The following is a 20,405-nucleotide window of genomic DNA, read 5'->3' as shown; positions in this document are numbered from 1 at the left end:
CGGCAATGTTCAAATTATCTTAGATAGAAATTCATAAAAAATTTTCTTTTTATATCTAAGATTTGAAAATATTTAATAATATATAATATATCCTAGATTGATAAATTATATCCGCTCAGAATCGTTTTTCGTATACAATGATATTATAATATCATTGGATTCAAATTTGATTCCATCTATTACACTAACCCACTTGTAACCTACTATACAGCAGAGCGACATCTACGGCTTACCCACTTTTGTGTATTTTTATATTAATCGTACTGCAAAAATTTTAACTTATCAACATTTATTAAGGGTTAGGATAAATATACATATATTAATACATTTTGGTTTCATTCCGATTAACTACACTTCTCTATTAAATGAAAGCCAATCAGCCGCATTACATTAGTATGTATTAAATTACATGATAATCATAATTGTTTTAATGTGATCATTATAATTATGTAGATATGAACTGTGAAAGGTATACTATACTAAATTTGGCACGTAGGTACGTGATTGTGTAATTTGTTCTAAACATTGTATGGCACTATCATATTATAACAGGTGTGATTAGGGCTGAGTATACGATCGACGAACTTTTAACATTTGCATCATTATAAGGCAGCGCTTTTCGCGGAAAAAACCGTCACCATAGCAACTTAAGCTCAGATCGATACAATCATAATATATTGCAGCCAGGCTGCAGATTCTTGGGAACCGGGCACGTATATCAAGCCCGACAACGATTGTAGACGATCATCGGTTGTCGTTGTTCATAATATTTATCTACTAACATCGTGTTCAACTTCACGTCGAAATGGAGCGTCATAGCGAGTACAGAAACGGAATGATGAGAAAATCGAGCAAGAAATATTTGCACTTCGTATTGTACCATCCACGCTTGGTTTGCAGAATTATGGCTTCGATGAACGCGGTTAGTAATAAGTCTATCACGATTTAATCTTCTATAATTATTTTATTATGGATGGTCATCATATAATTATGATAACAGTTTAAAATTTGGATTGTTCACATCTCATGGCTTTATTATAAATTAAAAAATTTATCCAATATTGTATACTTAATCAATAATCATCAACCAGTCATTTAATCATCGATTCGAGTTATTTTCGTTTTCGATTTTCCCGACCTTTATGCAAACGTACCCCACGTTAGCCCATTTAACATATGCAACAAGGCTTAATTCCAGAGAAGTTGTGTCTACAAGGTTCGTTACTTAGTAGAAAAGGGAGCGCTATTAAACAATAAATTTAGGATATCAAAGTCGATAGTGGATCCGGAATTCGATTTGAGCGGTGAACGGAGTGGTAAAGGTGCAGAAACTATTACTTTCATGCAAGGATTTTAATCTTCATAACACCATCCCATCATTCATTTTCAATACTACATTTTGGTACATAATATTAAAATTCTTACAATAAGTATTGAAGGTATCGTTTTAAATCATAGTTATTTCATTATTCCTTAAAATAGGTGACTGAAATACGCTGTTTTAATTTTTATGAAACATAACAACATTTTAATAAAATGCCATAATAAATATATAAAAAGAACCTTAAAGTCTAACTTAAAATGTAATATTATAGGCGTGTGTAAACTCCCTAAACTAACAATTTCCACAATCTCCAAATATAAAATCATACGCGTGAATTCGAAAATTTATATTAGTTGATATCTCACAAATCACTACAAACTGTATTTTACTTATCATTCACTGCACGAATGTGCTACCTAGTGCCGGCGCTATGATTTTCAAGGCATTGTGCAATTTACAAAAGCGAGGCCCTCCCTCCCACCATCTCACGGAAAAGTGACAACGTAAACATAATTGTTACAATTGTACAAAACACCAATAAAAAATCGCAAAACCATGTGCCTAGGATGTGCATAAGCTAGGTGATGACTATGATGAACATCTTTAAATCAATAAAATGAAACACAATAAGAAATTATATAATGTACACATATCTATATACAATTATTCTTCTAAGTAATAGTAGGTATCTTATATGATATTTATTTTTCATTGTGTATATAATGTTATTTGGGTTTACATACTTTTTTGTGTGATATAGAAATATTTTCTGATAGATAAGTTTTTTTCCTGAACATTTCGTATGTAGGTAACTTAATGTGTTAAATGAATTTCCTTCTTAAACAGTTTACATTTAAACAGTTTAACAGTTAAACCAATTTAAAAACATTAAATTGACATAAAATTGATTATATTATGTTGACTTAATTATTAAAAATACTTTTAGGTATTTTTTATGGCATTTAGTACGATTTTGTTATGTAATTTGTGGTACACCGTTAATCATCAACACCAACCATCTTCTACTTCCAAGACCAGTAACGATGGTAAGTCTATACTAATTAATAATTATATAGATACCTCCTATATTATTATGTTTTAAATATAACATAACTTTACAACTTAATACAACTTTGTGTATTAATAATTAAGTATGATTTTTCGGTGATTTATTTCCTTCAACCAACAACTATCAAAGTTAACAAATGTTACAATAAATTATTAATAATTGTTTGAAAATCACGGTATTTGAAATATTGTAAATGTAAAAACTATTGTCTAGAGAATAGGAATACATGCATATATTTACAGGGTGTCCCAAAGAGATCTGACATTCTGACAAATGAAATAACTTTTGTTCTAATCAATATTTTTTAAAAATTTCTTTTAAATATAATCCATAGACACTTGCGCTAAATTTTTAGAATACATTTTTTATTTTTATTTTTTAATACTGAAAATAAAAAACTTAAAATTGATAAATTTTTTTTTCGAAATATTCAATTTAGCCAATTTGTAAATTTGATTTTTAGAAAAATGTATATGGTAAAAACACTTAAGGCTGATTTTTTACAATTTTTTTATATATCAATATTTTCGTTAGGTAAATTATAATAATTTATAGTTTATACATCACATATTATTAAAATAAATGCAATAAAAAAAATAATTAGATTTTAGCATACACTTATTTAAAAATGTTCTTATAAAATATTTTTAAAAAACTTTATTATTATTTGAAATTACAAGGTTTCTAACATAAACTAGATCGTAATTTACTTAACGAAAATATTGATATTTAAAAAAAAATTGTTAAAAATCAGCCATTTGACTTAAATAAGTGTTTTTACCATATAAATTTTTCAAAAAATCAGATTTACAAATTGGCTATATTGAATATTTCGAAAAAAAAATTTATCAATTTTTAAGTTTTTTATTCTCAGTACTTATTAAAAAATAAAAAACATATTCTAAAAATGTAGCGCAAGTGTCTATGAATTATATTTAAAAGAAATTTTTTTTAAAATATTGATTAGAACAAAAGTTATTTTATTTGTCAGAATGTCAGATCTCTGTGGGACACCCTGTATATACCATATATATTATGTCTTAAATTTATATGTGAAAAAATTTTTAAACTTAATTCTGATGTTTTCCATTTTTATGTATGTGTACCTAGACGCAACTTTTGGTTTGGATTCAATAATACCAGTCGGGTTGATGTATAAAAATGAAGGTAAAGTGATCACCAAATCGTTGACCAATTTAAGTTTTACTGGTACGCTGTGTATTGTCAATATTCGTCTGGTAATGGCAACATTCAATGTAAGTTATTGGGAGTATTATGACATTATTTGTTTGTTGAAATATGTGTGTATGAATGGTAAAATCATACCTAGTCTGTCATATATACCTAGTAGCTTTTAAATAAAATACAAAATCTAAAAAATTAAATTTTGTATACTGAACTTATAAAAATGTCCTAATTTTAAAAGAGTGTATGTATTTAATAAAATGACACATTTTTATATTGTTTTTATGTACCTATGAAAAATTAATAACTGTAATGATACGAGAATATAGAAAGGAAACTGGGTACAAATGTAATATGGTTTAGTTGTGTCATCACCGATTTTCTTTTACGGATTCAAAATACAAATTACAAATATGAAAAAGACAGGTATCTCACTAAATTGTGGAAATTCCCTTTTAACCAATATTGGGATATCATATTTTATCATTTTTTTATTAAAAAATAAATAAGATAGGTTAATTTTATAAAATATTAAATTTTACATATGTGACATTTGTCCCTAACACTGTTTTAATAATGATCCCGGAATGGATTACGTTTGTTATGTTTTTTTTTTAATTACATGGATACGTCAGTGAAAGTTAAGATTCAATTGGTACATATTCATATATATATAATATCTATATATATAATATGTAACTAATTAATTGAGTAAAAAATTAGAGCTAAGAATTTTTTTAATTTTCTCAGAAATATAAAATAGTAGTTGACCCCGTGCACTTCATTTATCGTTAGAAATTCCAACTAAATATGATTCAATGTTTGTTCAATGTGTTGTTTAATTTGCGATTTAATGATTTTCAGAACTTAAAAATTTTAATCATGAATTACGAATCTCAAAATACTTGTGTAAGCACCACTTTAAAATGTGAATTTTGGAAAAACGTTTCTTAGCAAACACTTACATGTTGGTACGAAGGTTACGTAAAAACTACAAGCCTTGAGCTCTCATTTCTTAAGCTCTACATTTAATTATAGTCAGTGAGTCAGTTAGAATAGGTTCGATTATAATTATTTTACCCATCAGTTTACCCGTATTCAGTGAGACTAGCTTACATTATGCGATCTTATCTGAGATCTTTAACCTATGGTCCACCAACTGATTCCAGCCTACCCAACTTTTCAAATTAGCCCACCACAAAGCTAATTCAATTTTTTTTTACATATTTAATATGTTAATTAATGAAAACAATTCTTATAAATCTTAAATATAATTTTATCATTATCCCTATTTAAAATTGTTTAGCCTGTGAAGTCGAAGCGTGTCACATATTTGGTCCACCATAAAAAAAAAGGTTGAAGATCCCTGATGTATTAAAACCAGGATTCCGGAAAGAGTATGCTATATTAGTGTATAACTTCTAACTCTTAAGTGTCAACGTTATTTCAAGTTTGCCGTTTTTACTTACTAAAACCTACAGTGGACTGGATTTAACATGCCATCCGGATCATACAGTGATTTTTTTATATAGCTATATGGTCTAAGTCCAGGAAAAAATTACCAATTAATACAAAATATGGCGTTGGTGTATCTAAGTTTGGATTGACCCTGTTCAGATTATAATACGCCAGGTTGTAATAGGTACGCGAGAAACTTTTATGACAGTGTACCCAATAACTTCCCAAAATTTCATCTTAATTGAACATACCTACATTTGCTTTTATGTTTCATAAAACCTTATCATGAAACCTAACCTTCTCTTCATACACAATATGTATTAGGTACCTACTATTTTGGTCGTTCAATTTTGTTTGTAATAGCATAAATCTTTTCATTGGGTGCACAAAGCCTGTCATTCAGATGAACTGTGTCGGAATCCATAAATAATATGCAAACAGATATATATTCGCATATATCTATGTGTTTGTGTGTGTTACGGTAAAAGATGAAAATAGGCGAATGACGTAATTTCTAGGTCAAAAACATAATTTACCAAAACAATTCTATCATGCAGGTAAATAATGTAAAAAAAACACATTTTAATATCTCAAATGTCCATCATTCACTGGAATTTTACGTAATTTACCAAAACTGGCGGTAAATTATGATAAATCTCGATTCAATATAGGCACTATTTAATAATGAGTATTTATTTGAATGAAATTTTAGGTTTATTGAAATGAATAAAATAAATGCATTTTATAAATTATTTATAATATGTTGTATTGCTGTTTTGGTTACTATGCCATTTTAAACTGTTCAACATTTCTGATGCATTCAAGTTTTGCAAAAAAAATTTTCTAGTTCTAGTTATTGAAACCTTGAAGACCAGCTATTCCTTGCCTTACGGGTTCACGCTATATGATTTATATTTTTTTAATTTTTTTAAATGACTTCATTACTTCAACATCTAATTCTAGAATTTTTCATTACACGGAGAAATGTGTGCTCGTGAATATTTGTGTTTCAACACTCCATATTCTATACCTAGTTCAAACATTCGAGTAATAATTTTATTTGAAATTAAATAAATATTATCAAATTGAAATTGGCTTACTTACATAATTTATACATGTCATCTTCATACTTTTTTGTGTTTTAATTTTTCAATTCTTTTATTTTTTGAATCTTTTCGTTGTATTTTTCAGAACTAAAATAAAATATATTACCCTCTCTCTTTTGACTGTTGACATTTTGTCGATTTATGCTTTACATTTATTCTGTTGCTCCATACTTCAATATTATAATTAAATAAAAGTACAATGATATAGTTTAATTGGACATTTATTATTATTAGAATTCTTATTGATCAAGCGATAGCACTGTCTCCAGAATTTAAACAACAAATGTATAAGAAACTAGCTTTCGGAATGACATTTTTACTAACTTAACTTAATTTTGTGATAAGGTTTGTGGTCATGCTGATTTGGGAAATCATGGATAACTTGCACTGTAATTTAATAATAACAGCCTACAACAGATTAAAACAGTTATTTTAAATTACTGAACAGATGGCACCTCTATTTTGTTTTTGTGATTTAGAACCTTAGTTTTCTGGAAGATTTTCTTAAAATTTGAATCCATACAAACCATAGATAATACATAATTTATGTATTATCTATGATACAAACCTAGTTCTGACGATTTTGAATACCACAAAAAAGAATTAGCCAAATAAGTGCAACCGATATGAAGTGATGCATATACAAACTTTTGTAGCATTTTATTTTTATTCTTAAGGTTAATAATGTTACAATTGTACCAGTTCTTCCCTGTAATTCCCTGTATCTTACCTAATTCCAAAATCGTCTTCATGGAGGAAATAATAATTGAATTGATTCTGATACATAATACCTACTAATTAAATTGTATACGAATGACTAAATTATGTGCAACTAATGCGTATATTTTACGTACAAAATAATTTACTTTACTCTTTTGTTTTTAAGGTTGAGTAATCTTACGTGTTATCAAATTTAAATGTAAGAACAAATTAAGACCTCATGTAGGATTTTTTAATATTTTAACTTTAAAATTTGGTATGATTAATTTAAAATTATATTTTATTAAGTTTTGAAATATCCGTAAGATGTTTAAATATAAAAGGTCTAAGAGGGACCCTAAACAATATTATTCCTATCTTCAAATTTTTAGTAAGTCAAGTTGCTATCTCATTAAAAATAACAGGCTAATATTAATTATTATAAATTTTAAATTTATGTTCGTAATACAATACTTATATAATTTAACGACACCTATGACTTATAAAGGTATTATTTATGATTTTTCATTTAAATAGTTGATTAATATGCTATCTTAATATATTATGCACTATTTATTATTTTTAATAATTGATTTGAATCTTTTTTTATTCAGAGAAATCTTTATAGCATATACATTTGGTTGTTAGTACATACCACACACATGTTATATTCATTATCCATTAATTTGTGGTTTGGTATGTCCAAAGGTTATAATTCGCTTATATGTCTTGCTCTATTCAATACTAGTAAGTATATACCAATCGTTTAGTAGAGAATTGCTATCATTTAACATTAATAACTGTTATTATTCAAATTACTTTTAGTGCTTTATCTTCTGTTTATATCGATTGTGGCATTGTTTTGGTTGGAAGAGCGCCGCATCATACGCCTTCAAATGCGGGCATTCGATAAAGCGGCTTCAAGTCAGGAACGTATGGTCAAAGTTATAATATAAATATGAATAAACATAAACTCATTAGTCAATTTAGAATACACGCAGGATAACCAATCATATAATCATATAATCAATATATATATATGTCATATATAAGTAAGATATTTATAACCTTTATAATTTAAGCATAAAATAAGAGATGCCTCCTATTGTCCATTATAATATAACGATTTATACACTAAGTAATAATACGATTTCCAAGGTAATATAATACATTTCTGAAAGTTATTTTATGTCATATCATTAACATCCATCAATGCGTGACATATGAAAATAAAGTTCTGAAAAATCAAATTGAAATTGTTAGTTTTTTGTTAGTTGAACTTGAAGTAGGTACGTACGTAACACTACTCCACCATCAGTCAATCATGAAAAAATCTTATCCGAAATTATAAACCGCCAAGCTAGAAGCCATAATTTTATTTTATTTGACGTTCACGAAAACACAACGATTATCTAAATGAAATTCAAGTAGTTTCTGAGTTATTCCGTCAAATTGGTGTTACACTACCAAATCAACATGATATTTTTAACGTATTAAAAAACAAATTTAAGTTACGTCAATCTGAAAACTTAAAACACATCAGTAGGTATACCCATCTACAGATCGATCTTTAGATCAACGTAAATATTTCAAAATTATGTTAGACGAGCTTAACACCAGAAAAGCAGCCGGAGAAAATTATATATTTATCAAATACAATAATAACATTCCGTACATTTCAAAAAACTGCCGAAACTAAGACCAAGTTCCTATAATCTCAAGTTTTACTATCAAAATTTTCGTAGCATAAACACTAGTACTGGATGTTTTTAATAGAAATATTGTTCTGGTGGACCATGACATCATTACCTATATTAACAGAAACCTGGCTACATATGAGGTCAATGACATTGAACTTGGTCTCATCCCAAAATACACAGTTTTTTGTTGTGACCATGATAGCGTCATGGACTGCATTATCGGAGGAGCTGGTGTGTTAATCATTGTCAAGAATCACCTTAAATGCAATCGTATTCCACTTCAAAACAACAATATCGAGCAATTATATATCAAACTTTCTATAGGTTTATTCACTCTATTAATTGGATCGGTATATTATATTCCTCACTATTCCAGTGTTAATATTTATAATGACCATACTTATACTGTAAGTAATTTGTTAAATCTTTCATATTACTCAAATGATATTTTATTGGGTGATTTTAATCTACCTATTCACTAATCGTTATTAAACAATAAAATTTTCCCTAATGTTTCTCAGTTTAATAATTTAATTGCCAATAACCTGCCTAATAATTTCACTTACCTTAATCTTAATCAGTTCAATATTTTTGAAAATCTATCATATTAAATTCTCGGCTAAGTTCTATCTAACGTTCTTAATTTATTTGTTCTTAATGAGATATTTTCTTTGTTACTGAATAATTAATTGTATCACCCTGCATTAACTATCACATTCCCAACCAATATAAATTTAGAATCATTAAGTTATAATGAAATTGTATACGATCTTTTCAACTGTAATTATAATGTTATACGTTCATCATTAGCGATTATAGATTGGTTTCAAGTTTTTGATAAGTTGTGCATAAACAATGTGGTGGATATTTTCTATAAAATTATTTTTAGAATAATTGATGAAAATGTCTTACAAAAAAACCTTTCACATCTAAATATCCGACTTGGTTTAGTTCTGTACTGAGGGACTTGGATTTAAAAAAAAAAAAAAGCACATAAATTATATAAAACATCTCTTATTCATCTCATCAATAATGATATATTCTCTGCACTTAGATGTAAATGTAAGGCTCAATCTAAAACTGATTATAAATTATAATAAATACATTTCAGTAACTAAAAAATCTTTATTATCTTACCCCAAAATTTTTTGGCGATTTATTAAATCTAAACGCTCCTCTCAGTCTTTTCCTACTTCAATGTATTATTTAAATCAGTCTATTAATGGAGGTAATAAAATAGTTGACTCTTTTTCTAAGCATTTTTCTAGTATTTATGTCAAATCAATTACACCACCGTTAATCAATCACACATTATCTGATTCTATCACCAAATACTCTGATCTTAATTTATTTTCAGGTGTTTTAAATCCTACTGATATTCTCCAGGAGTTAGGTACGTTGACTTCAAAAACAAATCCTGGTATTGACATGATTCCGAGTATTTTCTTTTTAAATTGTAACTTTGTATTATCTGTACCTTTATTATATCTATATAACTTATCATTATCAACGGGTTGTTTTCCATCCAATTGGAAATCAAGTTTTATTATACCTATTTTCAAAGGCAATGATGTTATTAATAATATAATAAATCATAGGCCTAGCTCATTAACTTCAATTATAACTAAGATTTTTTAGTCAATAATTTAATAAAAAATACACCATTTCTCTTACCTTTAATAAGTTTGAACCAACATTCTTTTATTAAAGATAGATCGACAGCCACTAAACAGTTAAAAAAATGAATACTTGATGACTTTCCTCAAGGTTTTCATTCAAGTTGATGTTATTTTTACAGATTTCTCTAAAGCCTTTGATAATGTCGATCACTCAATTCTTATCTTTAAACTCCTTAGTATTGGTATAAGTGACCCCTTTCTTTCTTGGATTTATTCTTCTATTTCCGATAGGAAACAAATAGTCAAGTGTAAAATCTTTAAACCGATTCCTTTCACTGTATTATCTGGTGTTCCTCAAGGTTCCCACCTTGCACCAATTCTATTTCTGTTATTTATAAATTATTTAAATTTGTTTAATTCTAGAAAATCACTATTTGCTGACGATATGAAATTGTTCCGTCTTATAAAAAACAGTAATGATACTTCTTTATTACAAAATAATTTAAGTGTTTTAGCTAATTGGTGTAATATTAATAAATTACCTTTAAACTTTAAAAAATGCAAAGTTATGTCCTTCACGCGATCTCGGAACTCAATTATTCACACTTATAGTTTACGTTATCATTATTTACTTCATGCAACTTATTTTGTGATCTTGGTGTTATATTCGAGTCTGATCTAACCTTTAACCACCACATTCAACATATCATCAATAAATCTTCTTCGATATTAGGCTTCATTACGAGAAACTGTAACACATTAAAAATTCTATGTATGTACTTAGTCAGATCTAAACTTGAATATAATTCAATAGTTTAGTCTTCTTATTTAAATACGCAAATTCAATGCTTTGAGAATGTCTAAAATCGCATCCTCCGTTTCATGTCATAAATGTAACATTATACGTGTACCTCATTCGTCTTATCGACCATTGTTAAATACATTTAACATCCAGTGCTTATCAAACAAAAGAAAAGTGAATGATATGATATTTTTTTTTCAAACATCTAACTGGTTTTTCTCCTGTCCGGAACTATTAAGTTTTTTAAATTTTTCTGTTCCTCAATTTAGAACTAGATCATCAAACGTAACTTCTTTCTATCTAAACAACCACAAAAGTAATTATTCGTTATCCACTCCTATAAATAGAATGATGGCTATCGCTAATGATGAACAAATTGAGTTTTTTGATTTCAATCCAAATTCTTTCAATTTTTTCAATAGTTTTGCAAGAAAAAAATTTTATTAGATTTATATCTGTGATTAATTGTATAACTGTAATGAGTTTCGTAGTTTGAGTATTTTCTCCCATGTTATTTTTACTATATTTCTGTGATTTTGTATTATTAGAATATTAAGTATTTTTTTAGTTATTCATTATTATTTATTTTTTTTTTTTTTTTGCAAATGTTATACCATATTTGTATGTACTAAATTATAATCTTTATGTGATCGGGTTACTACCCGTAAACAAATAAATAATAATATCGGAAATCTTCAAGTGTCATAGATAGGACAAACCATAATAAAAAATCACTTTCATCACTACATAAATGTTAGGTACTGAAAGTTGGACCAACGTCATAATATTATAAAATATGTAAATTAGTTAAAATAAATATATAAAAATGAAAAATTCCGAATGAATCTGAAAAATCCGTATAAAAATTATAGTTATAGGAACATTTTAAAAACTTTAACGTGATTTCTACATACCTTATGAGCTCACAAAATACTAGAAAAATTTCCAAGGAGAGCTGTTCAACGCATTTTTATATACAATTTAACTGATCATGTTTAAAGTTTCTGCAGCTAAGAGTAACTTTGATATTTATGTTATATTATGCTATAAACATATATTTTTTTTTATCTATAAATTAATAGTTGTTCAATACTTTTAATATTACAAATTAAGTTGTATAATTGTTTTATTTTTAAATTTTATTGTTTTAACAACCTAAATATTTTCTTGAAATATAATATCTTGAAATTTTTATATTATGTGTATACCCGTACGTATGTTTAAAAAACTTAATCACGTCAATTGTATTAAATTTTATAAATTAATTAATTTATAGTTAAAAAATATAAAATTTGTTAACTATACCTACAAAGATTTCATTATTTAATATATTTTATTTATGTCAGTGGTTCTCAACCTTTTTTAATTCGTGACACCTTTAGTTACCTACAAGAAACAATAAACACTGCGTCGCTCTAACAACGAAATCATAAATAATTTTAACTGTATATTTTAGAATATTATTCTTTTATTAAAAACAAAATACAATACGCAGACAAATAATAAGTAGGTATTAGAATTGCGTAGTTCAATAAACGTTGACATATTTAACTTTAAATTGGGAATTTAAAAAAATAAAAACAAAAATAAGAATGATTTATATAAATTTATTAGGAAATTTAATAATGGCATTTTCTACAAAGTTTGGGCGATCTAGGACATCTTGGCGTGGCCGTATTGGCGTGGCCATATTGGCGTGGCTACTTTGGCGTAAACTAATTTGGCGTATGGCTATTTTGGCGTATAGCTATTTTGACGTTAAGTTTTGGACTAATATAACTAGTATGCCAGTAGTTGTCTGTGCGAGTAATATAATAAATAATAAATAATAATATAATAATCATGTATAATAATTAATAAAGTAGGTGGAGTAAAAAATCAATTGATATAAATGTATTAATAAAAAGTTATAGACTTTAGTTTAGGTCAGTTCATATAAATAAAAAATATAAATACAAAAAGTAATTGACTTTAGTATATTTAGTTCATATAAATAAAAAAAAAATTTTAAAAACAAAGAATTTATTACGCTCGACGTTGGTTCTAGAGTGTCTTTAGCTCGTTGTTTCATATTTGTAATTGCCGCATTTGCTTCAATCAAAACTGCCTCTGAATCATGGGAATGATCATTTAAAATCTTTAACACCTATAATATTTTCCATATTATTATTTTAATAATTATTAATTAAAACATATAATATTTATTGAATACTAAAAATATTTTTACCTTAGACGTTTCAGTTGATGTATGAATGCGACAAGGACAATCATTTTTGTATCGGCATCTCCAAAATTTTTTTTGTTTTATTAAAATTATACGCATCAAATGTGTACATATAGCCATCATGCGTGTATATTTCTCGACCGCAAATGCTCTTTACTTGGGCCATTGTCGATTACAACTGATTAGGTGACTATATCTCGACCTCGAATGCTCTTTATTTGAGCCATTGTCGATTACAACTGATTAGTAAATATTAAACTCGATAACTGATTACCGATTACCCGCAACATACATATATTTTATTACGCCAAAACCTAACGCCAAAATAGTGTTACGCCAAGATAGTCTTACGCCAAAATAGTCTTACGCCAGAATGGTTTACGCCTAAGTGGCCACGCCAAGATGGCCACACCAAGATGGCCACACCAAAATGTCCGGGTCCCAAGTTTGGGAATTGGAAGGTTGATGGCGTAAAGAGCGATTCTTGTTTCGTCTACAAGAGTTGTTTTTGTAAGTCATGCTCACATAGTCAGAGTATAAATAAAGGTCACTCTAATTACCTTTGTTGATAAGCTAGGATATTCATTATGAAGAGCCACCTCAAGTTGTTGAGCCAGATTTCTTTAAACTTGAATTGGAATGTTTAGTCGTTTTTCAGTTATAAAGCTTCCTGTTTACCTCATAGTGATTGGTTTGAATTATAGAAGTAAAAGGGTTTTGAATCTAGCTGTAGTGTTTTACGTTAAAGTCTAGAAAATAATTTTTCAAAGACATATTTTGTAAATCCTATAAGTAATATCGTAACATTTTCAAATTTTAACATTCATAAAAAACTTATGTTATTATCCAGTAAACTTTTTTTGTATAAGGTGATAAAAACATTTATTGGGAATCTTCCGTTAAAATGTCTAATATAAGCTATGAAAAGTAAATTTCGAACTGAGAACAATTTGAAAATTTGAAATAGCTTGATGCGTATAAAAATAATCATATCTATATGCCATTAATTTAAGCTTCAAATAAATTAACATATAAGGAACATTGACACATAGTTTATGTTTTTTAACTTAATGGAAAAGTTTTTATCGAGATAAATTTAAAAAAATGTCAAGACCACTTTTTTATCAAAAATGATTTTATTTAAGTCCTTATTCAGTGGGGAGTGGGGGGGGGGCTAACTTCACACATCAATTTTTCTGCTATCTCCAAAACCCAAAGGCATATGAATGTTTATAATTTAAATTATGCTTACAAATAGCATTATATAGGTACTCTAATACAGGATAGAAAAATTAAAATTCTAATATTTTGAATTAGGCTGGTGGTGCTTACACCATTTTACATATTTTTGAGGCTAGTGTAATTAGTATTACACCTATAGCTATAGGTTTGATAATTTAGGCGTTTCAGTATTTTTCGTTTTTATAAAGCTTATAAATTTTTACCAAAAATTAAAAATAGTTTTAAAAACTGGGCAACCCGATACAAATCGTAACAGTTTTCAGGCACAAATCCCAGAACTCAAAAAGTTTAAATGTTTTTAGAACTATACTTTTTGATGGTATAATATAAGTAATCTATGAGTAATAACATGAACCACGAATCACTACTTAAGATATTATTTTTATTGTTGTTTTAAATTAATATTATTATATTAAATTTATCTTATAAAATATTTATATACAAACAATTATGAAAACATAATATTATGTTTTTGTAGATTATAATTCATAATATGCATTTCAGGTATATTAATTATATTAATCATACTATATGCCTATGTTACATAGACTATGTGCGATATAAACATATTTGGCATGATATAACATAAATTATAATAAGTAGGTAGGTATTCAATTACTATTGCCTATTGATCATAGCACACACGATAGTATTTCATGGTATTCAACACTAGGGTTCAGCAACGTCTATTAATTTCCCCCAACCCCACCATAAAATAGTTCGTATAAAAAACTGACCGTACTTCTGTCAACTGTGGAAAGTTTAAGTACATGTTAGTTGTAATTTTACTTGTATCAATTATGCACTCTTTAGTTTCGTCGGATGATTCTATGATTTGTTTTTTTTAGTTTGAAAAAGGATAAAATACGTAGTCGAAAAAATAAAGTGATAAGTAGAATATAAAATATAAATGTCCTCAAAAGCAATTATAGAATCATTGTATCAGTTGGTGGGTTTCGTATATTATGATGTTTGATTAAATTATATAGAAGTTGGGTCTTGCACCTGCCTGGCTTTCACCTATGCAGTTGGAGGCATCGACACCAGCACACACAATACCAAGTGTATAACAATTAATAATAATTGAAACCGCGTTATTGTGGCCGTATTTGGTTAAACTCCCCAAAATATATTGCCGTAACGCTATCTCAGTAAGTGCGTAGCCCAGGGCAACCGGGCAAGAATCAATATAATGTCAAAAATCGCCATACGGCTATAGCGAGTGGCGAGTGCACAGTCATAAGTTTCATATTATTATTATCTATCATTCGGGAAGCAATATTTATTTATTCATATACGATATTTTATTATTATAGCTGTTGTTATTATTATCAATTTCATTCTGTAAATATATTTTTATTTATGACGGTCTACTATGATAAGGGCAAGACGACGTTCACAATGACAATAATATAACCTACACTGCAAGCCTGTGTAATTATTTTTTTAGTATTCAGAATTCTTGACTTCAATTTATTCAATTATAACTATTTTTTGCAGCTTGTTTTTATTATAAACATAAAGAAACGAATATTATTTATTTTAACTAAATTTTAGTTTAGTAAAATAATAATAATGATGAAGAGTGAAATACAGAAAATATTGTTAGTTAATACATCTGAGTGCTTGAATCAAAATAAGTGATTATAATTTTAAACTATTGATAGAACAGTAGTCAATAGTCCACAATAGAGGAATTCAGCGGAAAGATTTTTATGGAATTTATTTTGAAATCAAAATGTATAAAATTATTATACATCCATTTCGTATGAATATCCTGCAGGGGACATATTTTTAATCAACAAAGGTATCAAGATTGACAATATGAATTTAATTTATCTGTTGGAATTAAAGAGAACAAAAATGGTACCCGGCTATACATAACGAAATTATTAGTCAGTACACGCCAAAGTCCATAAGTCAGATTATGATTTAAAATAAATATAATGGTTGTTAGTCGTACGCAAATTAAAAATATATAATTATTATGGTTATTTTACATTATACAGTAAAACTTGCTACTTTTAAACTAACCGAATATTTTTTTTAGATTTTAGACAGGTTTCCATTTAATATACAGGTTAACAAAAAAAAGTTGCAAAAAGAGTTACAATAAATATTTATTATTTATTAAATGTTACCAACTTTTTTTGATAGGTAGGTATTGCTAAAAATTATATCAAATTTAAGAATTGCAATTAATTCGTATTTAGGTATTTTTGCAAAATTCTTGTGTTTTTTTTTTTTTTTTTGTTATGTTACATGTCATTTTCTTTACCATTACATTTTTCACATTCAGAATGGATTTTACAAACTTATTGCAATTATAATTTTGATTCAATGAAATTATTTCTAAAAGTTTTATTTCAACAAATGCATTTAAATCGTTATTCAGTAGAGCTGTAAAGGGTCATCTATTGATTGGTTCAAAATTAAATCAAACCCAGCTTTTATAAAACATTTGTAGACTGTATCAGCATTTGTTAAGTATACGGATGAAAATATAAATGCAGTGCAATGAAATAATCTTAATCAATATGGATTATATTTATTAAATGATAGTTTTAAAATAGTCATTTCCATTATAGGTTAGCAGGTACCTACATAACAAAAGTATTGTTTCCATTTCCACATAAAACGTGTATATTGCAATCCATGTTTTTAATTTACGAGTTAAATATTTTCCGGTGGAAGAAGTTGCTTATGTCTCATAAGCAACTTCTTCCACTGGAAAATTAATTTTATTTATTAGCAATTAATTTCTTTCCTAAAACTACAGATTTAAAATGTATATTTTATTTTAAAAAATTAATTTAAAAAAAAAATACAATCATTGGAAATATCAAATATGATTATAGTTATGATTATATAAATTAATTGTACCTACCTACTTTTTTATTGTTAATTTTTCGAAAAGATAATGGGCCCCAATAATTAACATTTTATTATAATATTGCATATTTATAGAATAAAACACTATTTATAATTTAAATAAAAACGGTATAGCTTAAAGCCCCATACACGATTATAAACTCAATAAATATTAAAGGTTAATAATTATTTCATATTATTATTGTATTTTTACTCGAACATAGAATATCTGAATTAATACATGTTTAGAATTATATTATAACTATATATAAGTAATTAATTATATTCTATTAATTAATTTAATTATTATAATTTAGTATATTTGTGGACCATTTGGTAAACAAATACATAAGTATTATTTTATTAGATTTCAACATTATTTTAGTAATTAAGTATGTAAAATATTACTTACAGCTGATTATTTTAATACATAGGTGCATTTCTAAACTGTTAGATCGTTTTTTAATAAGTATATTATTTATAATAAATTAGCTTTAAAAAAGAAGTACCTAATTATTAATTTTATATGCAAAAAAGTAACCGATTTTTTACTACTATATTCTCTAACGTCTAACTTGTAACTGTTGCAATAAAAAAAATGAAAAGTAGCTTTTAACTTTAATGTTAATTTAAATTATTCAATGATAACTTAATTTGATGAGTTAAAATAAATTGTTAACTTATCTAGCATTTATAACACCTAAAAAAAAAAAATCATGCCCAGTTCGGCCACACTTTTCTTATACATCCCACACACCCAGTCACGATGATACTATATTGCCTGTACATTTCTCGTAAAGTCGTAAGCCTCACAACATTTCCTATACCTGTGTTTTATATTTTTTCTATTATATAATATTTTTGTGAAAATTTATGTAGGTACCTATATATTATTCTACACTGCATAGTACATACCCACGCGGATGAAAACTTACCAGGTCGCATAAACAATAATAAAATATTCATTGATTCAAGAACCTATGAATGTGGTCAAAATATTATATTGCTATTGTGTATATAATTAATATAATTACTTAAAACTATAGTACTATATGTCTATGTCTATACTAAACGCTGCTGCATGACCGGACCACCGGAAAAATACTGTTTTTTTGATATGGTGAATCCTCCCTTCCCTATGCTCTAACACGGTAGGCAACAAAAAAACTAGCAAAACAATCTCATGTATTTCAAAACAACATAGATACAGATTTTTGAAAAAAACAAATGTTGTGCCATTTTATATTGAATAAAATAATTACTTAGTTTCGAACATTACTAAAATAATAACATAAGATAATATTATTTTTGTCCATAAATCGGGTCACCAAGGGGGTCAGGTAATGTCTTCTCGAAAAGAGAAAAGACTTTCAGGAAACAACACTTTCAAATTTTATATTGAACGCTACGAAATGTGATCTGTATCTCCGTCTTTTTAGAACCAGATTTCTACCTCTTTGTGGTTCTAGCAAACTGGTTAAGGTAATCAAAGGAATTTTTCCTCTGTAATATTTGATCCCATTTTCTTCGAAAAAATTTGGATTTCACACAAAATCCAGTAATTTAGGACTACTAAAAAAACAAGTTCACCACTATCGATTGATACAGAGTGTATCCCCTCTATAGCTGTACACACACTGCAACTCACATAGCCCCATTACGAAAGGGAAGATGGTAAACTGCGGCAAAATTAATCTTTTTCTAAAAGTCGATATGTAAACTGCGGCAAAAAAAAATTAAGATTATACAATCTGCGGCAAAACCGATAAGATACATTATGCAAACTGCGGCAATTTATTTTATATACCTTCTATGTATATACCTACCATATACGTATATCGTTTAATTTGTCTTGCGTACAAATTGGTAAGGTAAATCCAAATGTATTTTTAAGATTAAACGAAACATATATCGGTAATATCGGTTCCTTTACATTTCATAATACTAGTGGCTTAGAAAATTACAAAATTTGAGTCTATCTAAACTTTACATTGAAGGAGACACAGATGAAGGAAAATTTTTAAATTATATTTTTGGTCTCCCGTTCCTTGACCCTGACGAAGTCGAAGATTCGTTTGTTTTTGATTTAATTGCAGATATGCCATCTAATAATAAATTAGAACAATTTTGCGATTATTTAACAGAAACTTATGTGTAAGACTTATTCCCTCCTTCTTTGTGGGCATTAAAAGAAGAAGTTATAACAAATAATGTATGTGAATCTTTCCATTCAACATTTAATGCGTATTTTTATCATCATCATCCATCACTATATAAATTTATAGATGCTCTACAGGATATTCAAGTTGAACATATATAAAAATTAGAAGTGTAGAAGAAGGGGTAATACAAAAAAGAAATAAAGCGACAACGCAAAAATACAAATTTATTAACGAACAGCGAAAAATGAAAGAAGATGGACGAATTTCAAGATATGAATTTTTGAAAAATGTATGTTTTAAGAACAAACGACAAAATGTTAATTAGGTACCTATTGTATTATTATTTTTTTTTTTTAATTTATTTTTTTTTTTTGATTATAAGAGCCCTATACGATCTTTTAAATATTTTTTAATAATAATAATAATATTTTTCAATTTTGAAAATTGGTTTTTCTTTATTTTTACGCTTAATACTCTAATAGTCTCTAGATAAATAGATGTCATAACTCATATTATACACGATATGTATATAATTTAGTATATATATAGAAGGTATATAAAATTAATTTCCGCAGTTTGTATAATGTATCTTATCGGTTTTGCCGCAGATTGTATAATCTTAATTTTTTTTTGCCGCAGTTTACATATCGTCTTTTAGAAAAAGGTTAATTTTGCCGCAGTTTACATACAGCCTTACGAAATACGGGAGTTTTATTTTTGGTGACCCTGTATAATAGTATACGTAAGTATAGGTAGTAAGAACGTAAAATAAATCCTTTCGTGGTAAAGAAATGAAAGAAAAAGAAACGATTCAACAATATAAGTGATGCCTTGTAAGGTTTATAATAATATATAGTATATACGTTTTTGCTAACTATGAATTGACGACAAAAATATGAAGTTATATTAATAATATAATAATAGACGGTTGCGGGTTATAGCAT

The 20,405-nt window shown here is 27.1% G+C and overlaps 1 protein-coding gene and 3 pseudogenes across 1 annotated transcript; 3 read left to right on the top strand and 1 right to left on the bottom strand.

Moving 5' to 3' along the window:
* Positions 1-805: 805 nt before the first annotated feature.
* On the top strand, positions 806-7,945 carry LOC107168360 (uncharacterized). Its single transcript, XM_015517745.2, has 5 exons — positions 806-922; positions 2,271-2,370; positions 3,504-3,649; positions 7,456-7,588; positions 7,667-7,945. The coding sequence occupies exons 1-5, from the start codon at positions 806-808 to the stop codon at positions 7,795-7,797; spliced, it is 627 nt and encodes a 208-aa protein (XP_015373231.1). The 3' UTR covers positions 7,798-7,945.
* On the top strand, positions 7,937-8,712 carry LOC149058575 (uncharacterized; annotated as a pseudogene).
* A 1,286-nt stretch (positions 8,713-9,998) lies between these two features.
* LOC149058574 (uncharacterized) lies at positions 9,999-11,990 on the top strand (annotated as a pseudogene).
* Positions 11,424-13,352, bottom strand: LOC149058573 (uncharacterized; annotated as a pseudogene).
* Positions 13,353-20,405: the final 7,053 nt, after the last annotated feature.

The sequence above is a fragment of the Diuraphis noxia genome, unplaced genomic scaffold (genome assembly GCF_037042655.1).
Source record: "Diuraphis noxia isolate RWA-SAM2 unplaced genomic scaffold, SU_Dnox_SAM2 contig0002, whole genome shotgun sequence".
Lineage (NCBI taxonomy): Eukaryota > Metazoa > Arthropoda > Insecta > Hemiptera > Aphididae > Diuraphis > Diuraphis noxia.
This window is presented reverse-complemented; position numbering and strand designations above follow the sequence as displayed.

Bases quoted from the DNA above. Each gene is read 5' to 3' on its own strand.
- LOC107168360 (XM_015517745.2), top strand. From the start codon at position 806: ATGGAGCGTCATAGCGAGTACAGAAACGGAATGATGAGAAAATCGAGC. The intron at 2,371-3,503 runs GTAAGTCTATAC...ATGTGTACCTAG, and splicing joins TTCCAAGACCAGTAACGATG to ACGCAACTTTTGGTTTGGAT. The intron at 7,589-7,666 runs GTAAGTATATAC...AATTACTTTTAG, and splicing joins TCTTGCTCTATTCAATACTA to TGCTTTATCTTCTGTTTATA.